The 9,316-nt window shown below is 44.8% G+C and overlaps 1 protein-coding gene across 1 annotated transcript; it reads right to left on the bottom strand.

The window, feature by feature from the left end:
* Window positions 1–1,476: 1,476 nt before the first annotated feature.
* On the bottom strand, window positions 1,477–8,926 carry LOC137364278 (probable G-protein coupled receptor 139). The gene is made up of 2 exons (XM_068027601.1): window positions 8,704–8,926; window positions 1,477–2,381 (listed from the first exon to the last, which is right to left on the bottom strand). The coding sequence occupies exons 1-2, from the start codon at window positions 8,924–8,926 to the stop codon at window positions 1,477–1,479; spliced, it is 1,128 nt and encodes a 375-aa protein (XP_067883702.1).
* Window positions 8,927–9,316: the final 390 nt, after the last annotated feature.

Below are 9,316 nucleotides of genomic sequence, written 5' to 3'. Positions count from 1 at the left end.
TCAGCCAATTCTCAATACATGCCAGGATATTACCCCCAATCCCATGTACTTTAATTTTGCACACCAAACCCTTAGGTGAGGCCTTATCAGAAGCCTTCTGAAAATCATGTTCCATGTTGTGTGGCCCATCGAAGTGGCATGCACTGCGGCCATTTAAAGTGACTGCGGCCATTTTAAGTGATCTAACAATGAGAGCAATCCACGGTCGTCATTTTAAATGCTGCCTTTCCATGGCAGTGAATGTATGAGATGTTTCGGGGTTATTAATGAGTATAACGCCCCATAAATGACAATAAAGGGTTATAAAGAGTAATAAAATATTTTTTTCAAAGGATTACACAGGATTAATGCGAAATCATAAACAATTATAAAGTTTATAAATTATTATACAGAATTATAAACAGTTAAAAAGCATTATGGAGTATTCTGAAACATTATAAATTTCTATACCGGATCATAAAGGATTATAAAGCTTTATAAATAATTGTAAGGAATTATAACCAGTTAAAAAGGGATATGGAGGATAACGACGGGCGTTAAAGGGCTGCAAATTATTAACATGCATCATAAGTGGTCATGAAGTATTATAGAGGATAATGAATGGGTGTAAAGAGTTTGAAAGGAGTATCAATGGTTAGAAAGAATTATTATCGATTCTCAGAATTATAAAGGAATTATCAAGATTATAATCGATTGTGGAAAATTCTGGCTGCAACTTCCCCGTCACCATGGGAGTAGGCCTCGCCCCTAGACCCCAAACCATGAATACAGGCTCCACCCACCACCACGCCCACCCCCGCCATCGGAACTCGCTTTGACGCCACTCCTCTGCCACGCTTGGGAATACGCTCCGCATCGCTCTCCCGTCATCATGAGGAACAGGCTCTGTCCTACGGCACGTCATCATAGCGACAGGCCCCGCTGCTGCTCTTTAACCATCATGACATGGCTCTGATCTGTCAAAATAGGACTGTCCTTGAGCCCGCTCTGTCATTTTGGCCGCAAGCCCGGTGTCGTTTTGTCAACATCGTAACATGCCCCGCCTCCGCTTAGCCACTATAGCGACAGACCCCGCACGGCTCTGACTATAGCGACAAGCGACGCCCCGTAATGTCACAATAACGAAATCCCGCCCCACACTGAGTCAGCATCGTGACCGGACCCCACCAGCACCATCATCACACCTCCAGGACACGCACCCCGCTGAGCCACCACAGGAGCCGTCCCGCTCTGACACCGGCCCCTGCTCTGCACAATATTGACAGGACCGACCGCCGCTCTGTCTCCACACGGTTCGGCACCGCCCTGCTCTACCATAGCGACTGGCCTCGCCCCTGCTATGGCTGCCAGGCGAAAGGCCCCGACCCCGCTCCATCGCTCTCGAGATAGGTCTCGATCCGCTCTGTCACCATAGCGACATTCTAGCCCCGCCCCCACATCCACGGATGTTGTAAATAGTCAGTGAATCAGTTCCTCTTATCTTTGAATGAATTTAATAATTGGAGTAAAGGGATATTGCAGCACATTTTTCAACTGCTCTCTGAACTGAGTCTGAGTCACGGCATAAATCGCAGTGTTTGTGCAGCAACTCAGGAGCTGCAACATGAAACCCAGTTCCTGCAAAAAGCCAGGGAGAAATAGAGATTCATACCCCAAATACCACATCCGCCACCATACCGAATACACCATAAGCACTGCCCATAGCAGGATGAAATTGGTCGAGATAACCAACAGTAAAATGATGGATTTCCTTCGGCTCTCCATCTCTGGGTCTCTGCAACTTTCCCCACTGCTGTGAGCCCGGAGTCTCCTGCGTCCTCTGCTGCTCACTAAAATGTGTCTGATAGTGAAAGCATTGAGCAGCAGAATCACCACAAATGGAACGCATGGAGTTAGAATATGATGGAGGAACTCGATTGATCCCCAGACAAGAGATATTTGAATATGATCTTTCACAACACAAAACCAGGGGAGGTTCAGCAGCCAATACCAACCTGTTAACATAAAATACCACAAGATGTTCTTTAAACAGCTCAGCACAGTCACTGTTCCCAGAACCACATCTGCCGTTTTCTTGCTGCAATATTTACTTTTAAGCTTCCGGCAGCAAATGGCCACAAATCTATCAAAGGTGAAAGTGACGGTGAACCAGACAGAACAGTCTATGGCTGAATAAAGCAGGACAGCGTGGATATTACATACGGGGATGGAATACCGCAGGAACTGAAACTGTTCACGATAAACAATAGGAATATGCCTCAGTAGCAGGTCGAGGATAATAACCACTAGATCCGCCACTGCCATGGCCACCAGGTAGCGAGTGACACATTTGGAGAGACCACACTTTCCCCGAGACAGGATCCCAATCGTCAGCAAGTTAACTGTGAGGAAGAGAAACAAACAGAGAAATTATATATCAGGCTGGGAGCAAAGTTACCAGTTGGATTGAAGAAGTATTGAGATTTGCAAATATGTTCCTGTATCCAGTGATGTATTGAAATGATTGGACCTGAAAGAACAAATGCGAAGGTCTGTGATAGGGTGGTAGGCAGGAGAGATTATATAACAAAAGAATAGCTAAACTGAATGTTAAACATAATCCTCCCCTTATCTCCTTTCCCGGACTCGGTTAAAAAAATATTCCATCTTTAATCTCTTCCAGTTCTCATGAAGGGTCACTGACCTGAAACATTAACTCTGTTCCTCTCTCCACAGATGCTGCCAGACCCTCTGAATAACTGCAGCATTTTCTATTTTATTTCAGATTTCCCGCATCTGCAGCACTTTGCTCTTGTATAAAACGTTAAATGTTGGACTGAGAGAGAGATTCCCTCGCCTGTGACAGGCAACATGGAATTCAATTATTTCAAAACAATAATTGGAAATGAGTCCACTGAAAAATCAATGAAACAAATAATCTCAATCGTCACAAAGTTAAATGCAAACAAGGAAATTTATCAGCCTCGGAGTAAAAACAACAGTTTGAAAGAGATTGTGGTGAATTTTTTAAGTTCGTTACTGCATTCAGTGATGGATCTAATCATTATACCAGTGACAGGGATTTATAATGGGGACAGGGAACCACATTTAGTGGACCCAGTGGGGGTGGCGAAGGTGAGGGGAACCTCGCCTAGGCAATCCGGAGCCCCCACTAATTCAGTGATGCTCGGGCAATTGACTACCTGATGCTCAGGTCCCCATACCTTTTAAGATAGGGATACCGCTTGCCAAAGCTGCTGGACAATCAGAGGGCCAGGAGCTCATTAGAAATGTAAACACCACCGGGAGCGGTGGAACTGCCAGTAACACACCAGATTTGGGACAAAGACGAGTGCTGCAGCTCCATACCCCAGGTAAGTGTGGTGACAACACTTGATCGGGTCGGGGAGCAGCGGCCCCTGTTGGAACTATTCCAGGGCTGTAAGCAGGTCCATCTCTGGAGCCACAGACACCAGGTAAGTGAACTGTGGTAGCTATGGCCTGTCAGAGAGCGAAGGCCACTGCTAGTACTACACCAGGCCTGGGCCAAGCCCATCGTTGGTGCCCCAGACACCAGAAAAATGTGGCACAGTCGCGGGGTCTAATCGGGATGTGCTCACACACTGACATGCTCACACACCAACGTACATTAATGGAGTGAGAGTTCTTTCAGGTCCTGTTTCGCTCCCCGTTGATAGGAAGGCGCCCAAAATCACCTACACCATCAGGAATCCAGCTATCACGACAAAGCTACGGGAACTCTCTTCCAGCTTCTCCCTGCTGACTGTGAAAATGATGTAATCGCCTCACCTCAGAGATGGCCACAATCATCCTCCAGATAAATTGACAGAAAACGCAACTGAAGGCCAGTGAGTTTAACATCTTTGGTGTGTCAAACATCGGGGCCAGGGGGGAATGCGTGGGGGGTGGGGGGAGGGGTGAGGGGAGGGTGGAATGAGCAGTCACTTGGAGAGGTTTGATTAATTAAGGATAGTCAGAGGGACTTGTTAAATGCAGATCATGCATGACTAAGCTAACTGAAAATTTTCATGAAGTAAAATAGAAGGCTGATGAATGAAATGCATTGGACTTTCAATACATGGATTTTAAGAAAGCGTTGAAAAAGGACCCCATAAAAGGTTGGATAACAAAATTGAGTCAATTGGAATTGGAGGGTCAGTGTCCAACTGGATCAAATATTGGCTTAAGGACAGATAACTGCGAATCGTGATAAATGGTTGTTTTTCAGATTTGAGGATGTTCGACAGTGGGTTTTTTACAAGTGTTAGTGCTGCGACCACTACTTTGTTTGTTATGTAGCAATGGCTTGTATCTTGGAATACAGAGTAGAATTTCAATATTTCGTGATGATATCAAGCTTGGAAGAATGGCAAACTGTGGCGATGACTGAAACCGCCTGCAACAGGACACAGATAGGCGAACAAAATGGACAACAAGTGGCAGGTGGAATATAATACTGGCAACTGTGAGGTGATGCATTTTGTTACAGGACTAGGAGAGACAATATCTAATTGGAACAAGAGTTTCGTTCAAAAGAAAAACTTGAGATTCCACATTTTAAAACTGAAAAGGCTGAATCAGGACTGATTCATGGGATGGCGGGACTGACGTATGAGTAGAGATTGAGTCAGTTAGAATTATATTCGCTGGAGTTCAGACTAGTGAGCAGGGTGGGGCTCATAGAAACCTCTAAAATTCTAACAGGGCTTGACAAGGTAGATGCAGTACGGAGGTTCCCGATGGTGGGGGGTCCAGAACCAAGGGTCATATTCTATCTATACGGGATAAACCTTAGAGCACTGAAATAAGGAGACCTTTCTTCACCCAGAGAGTAGTGAGCCTATGGAATTCGCTACAACAGAAAGCAGTTGAGGCCAAAACATTGTATGCTTTCAAGAAGGAGTTAGATATAGCCCTTGGGTCTAAAGGGATCAAAGGGGATGGGCGAAAGCGGGAGCAGACTACTGAGTTGGATGATCAAGGCATGATCATAATGAATGGTGGAGCACGCTGGAAAGTCCGAATGGCCTACTCCTGTTCCTATTTTCTTTGTTTCTAGCTTTGTGGTTGTTTTTAAAATAAGTTACCAGACCTTTCCTGTTTTTGGCTAGTAAACAAGTACCGGATAGCATGTAATTTCACGGAAACACAGCAGGCGTGTTCTAACCTGAGGGGGGAGATGTTTGCAAGGAAATGAGAGACCACGATTTACAACGGTCACAGGATTGCTGCTGTACTGATTTGTTTCACTTTGAACTGTTAAAAAGCCAGTTGGTTTTCGCCATAGGGCAGAAAGAAGTTTGCTTCCTGACTTGCCAGCACAACAGAAGAAGACCCTGCTTATCTTTCTCTTGAAAAGACAAATCCTGTATCAAGTCCAACTATTACCGCTCTTTGGAGACATTCTGCATCTTTGAAGGAACTTTGCATCAATTGTGTGAGAAGTTAAGCACTTGTTGCTGCACACCTGATGTCAGACCTACGTCAAGCGTTCTGTAACTGCATCTCTTGAAAGCCTATCAAGACTGATCACCAACATCCTCTGCAAAGAACTATTCTCGGAAGATCCTATTGGCATTCACCAATTCGACTTTGGGAGACCTCCCCAAATCAAAGGACTTCCACATTTTCTCTTCAGTCTAACTTATTTTTATTCCTTCTATATTTTTTGTAACAGCTGTTAAAAAAATCAATGTTTTCCCAGTTAACCGGTTGTGCATGTGAATGTGTGTGTGAGGGCTAGGATAAATAAAGAGTTTTAATATTTCTAATTTACGCCTTTGTATTACTTTAGTTTTGGTTACGGTTTGGGTTATACTAAATAGATAATTAGGTTGCTAGTATAGAAATCCTGATTGGTGTGTTTTATTCTGGGGACAAAAATTGCATCTGATCTATTATTTCAGTAAGAGGGAAAATTTAAATATGTCCTTTGACCTGTGGAGATGTGGGACTGAATGAGCAATGCACGCCTCTTGCCCAGGTCGTAAGAACAGATAATTACACAGGGAGGCGGTGGCGTAATGGTATTGTCACTGGACCAGAAACCCAGGTATTTCGCTGGGGGCATGGGTTCGAATCCCACTACCTGAAAGAAAGTGGAATTTGAATTCAATTAATAAATCTGGAATTAAAACCATTGTCGATTGTTGTCCTTTCGGGATGGAAACCTGCTGTTCTTACCTGGTCTGGCCTGCAGGTGACTCCAGATCGACAGCAATGTGGTTGACTCTTACATGCCTCGAAATGGCCTAGCAAGCCACTCAGTTCAAGGGCAATTAGGGATGGGTAATAAATAATGGCGTGGCCTGTGTTCCCCACATCCCATGAACGAATAAGAAAAATGTTTGAAAGTGTGTCGATAATCCGAGGGGCCTGAGACTACTTGAGCATCGATCTTGGAAGGTGGCAAGACGTATTGAGAGATTGGTTCGTAAAGAATATGGGATCTTAAGGCAAAGAGTACAAAAGCAGCGAAGTTATGTGGAACCTTTAGAAATCTCTGGTTCGGTCCCTGCTGGAGTTTTGAGTCCAGTTCCGGTCACCACACTTCAGGAAGGATTCGAGTGCCCTTGAGAGAGTGCAGAACAAATTTGCCCGAATGATTCCAGGGATGGGGCGGGGTTGGGGGTTAGTTACAGGGTTAGATTGGAAGCGCTGGGATTGTTCTCCCTGGAACAAAGAAGACTGATGCAAGATTTGATAAAAGTGTACAAGATTATGGCAGGCTTAGGTAAGTTAGACAGACAAAAAAAACGCTTTTACCGCTAATTAATGGACGAAGGACGAGTGGCGCAGATTGAAAGTCTTGAGGAAGAACTGCAGGGCGGATATGAGGAAGAACATTTTTAAGAAGCAAGTGGTAATTACCTGGAACTTGCTAGACACACGGGTGTGGAAGTGGAGACAATCAATAATCTCAAGAGGAAACTGGATGGGCACTTGAAGCAAATGAACTCGCAGGGTTACTGGAATCATCCCTGAGTCCAAATAGATTTGAGCTCCACTCCAGAGATTTGGCAACATAACCCAGAATCAAGCAGGGATTGGGACTGTCTGGATTGCTCTGCACTGAACCGGCATGGAGTGGAAAGGCCGAATTTCCTGCTTCTAAATACCTCAGCCACTCCTACCTGGAAAGATCCAGATACATAGATGGTTAATGGAACTGTGACATTAACAGCCACTGGAAGCTCCGTCCTCACCCTGGTGTGAGGTTCCAGGTCGTGTTGCAGGAGGTGGCACAGTTTTGTGACCACGTCCTGATTGAATCAGAGTTACCTCACACACTGCCCATCGGATAGGTGCAGGTATGAAAAATGCTCTTGGAAAACCCGGGGTGGGTGGGGCAGAGCCCCCCTCCTCCTCCCTCTTTACAGAGCGTTCCCACTCTTCAGCCTCTGCTCCATTGGTTGGTCATGTTACATACCCAGAGCCAGTGTAACTACAGTTCCCATACCTCGTACGGAGTTGGGTCACCAAATCCTCTGACCTCCCTTAATGTCAGCAGCAGCTCACAACAGAACCTCCATAAAACCATCCGCAGCACCTCCACTAACCTTACAATAGCAGTAGTAAGTCAAAAGCACCTCACCTGTAAGTTGGTGGCCTGTTCCTTTTAAATAACACGAGAGGGGGATTTCTTGTGCTGCTGTATGCAAGTTCAGGTGAGAGTGACTAACACGGGTGGACAGTGGACATGCAGAGAGCAAGATTGAAAGACATGTGTCAATCCTACCAGAACACTCTCCTCAGCATGGAGCACCACTGGAGAGCAGCCACAAACAGCCCTCACCATGTTAAGGCTTCTAGGCTACACATCCTTGGCACAAGTAGCTTATTGGAACCCAGAACTGCAGCCACGGAGAGGGAGAGAGGGCGAAACAAAACACTTTCAAAGGTGAATTGGATAAATACTCTAAGGGAAACACATTGCCTGAATAAGGGAATCGGACAGCAGAACGGGACTAATTGGAGGAGAAATGGTCATGGAGGGCTCTGAACACAAGAATACGACTACTACAATTATGATGCTCCTAGACCAGAAACCATTGTAGATCAGTAAGCACAGAGGTGATGGGTGATCAGGATTTGATGTGAGTTAGGATATGACAGCACATAATTATATGGGCTATGGTTTATGCAGGTTTGTAACTGAGAGGATTGTCAGGGTAGCATTGGGATATTCGACTCTGGAGTTAACAAAGAGATAGACAGTTGTTTAAGGAGCAGATGGCCTAAGACAGAGGATATTACGGGTGTGGTAGTAGACAGGATTGGTGATGGACAGGATACGGTATTGGAACTCAGCTCACGGTCAATGAATCATTCAGAAATTGAAGACCCTGTTTCAGGCTCAAATATTCGTGAATTCATTGGATAGAAAGCAGCGTTTGTGCTGGGTGTGGCAAACAATGGCCCCAATTTCCAAAACTTAAATAACAAGGACAACCATGCAATTAATTGTGCTTTGCACATATATTAGCCGGATAGAGAAATTTTCCAGGGGCACCAACAGTAGCAAAGATGAGACAGTAAAGTAAAAGAACAATAATGCAGTTAGCAATGGCTTACAGAGTTAATAGCTGGAGATAGAGATTTACCAGGAAAGCCAACAGTAGCAATGATAGCAGAGTAAATGACAAGAGCAGTAATACAGCTAAGCACGATTTATAGAATTAATAACTGGACAGAGAGACTTACCTGGGATACCAACAATAGCCAGGATGGGATAGTAAATACGTTGAATCATTTGAAGGGCACAAATGATCCGCCAATCTAGTGTTATCCAATCATAATCTGCAGTTAGCTTGCCAAACCAATCGGATAAACTCATGGCAATTGTTGCAACATCCAAATCTATTGCTTTCAGATTCTGACCTATTATTGTAACATTCCAATCTATTGTTCTCAAATTCGGACCCATTATTGTAACATTACAATCTATTGCTTTCAGATTCTGATCTATCCTCTCCCTCTCACTGGAGCCTCTGATCCCTGTTAGTGCCGGGGGTGATACTCCAGCTGACACTGCGGGATAAGACACTTAAAGGAGTCCCTTATTAATAGACGAGGAACAACCTCCAGTGATGCAATTAGGGTCCAAGGAGATTGACATTAATTACAGTCACTGCACAAACAGTTCAAATCAACGCCTTTCAATTCCACACTTTTTGGACCACAATAACGAACCACATTTACCCGGTCGATGTGGTATGTATGAGATTGGCTTATGGCACAGGAATTATGGATTTGTTGTGCAGGGGACGCACCGACGGGTGTAAGAGTAGCCGAAACCTCCGGGACGCTTCTCATT

This window comes from Heterodontus francisci, unplaced genomic scaffold, assembly GCF_036365525.1.
Source record: "Heterodontus francisci isolate sHetFra1 unplaced genomic scaffold, sHetFra1.hap1 HAP1_SCAFFOLD_201, whole genome shotgun sequence".
In the NCBI taxonomy this organism is placed as follows: Eukaryota; Metazoa; Chordata; class Chondrichthyes; order Heterodontiformes; family Heterodontidae; genus Heterodontus; species Heterodontus francisci.
Note: the sequence above shows the minus strand (reverse complement) of the source record. Positions and strands in the feature narration are given on the sequence as shown.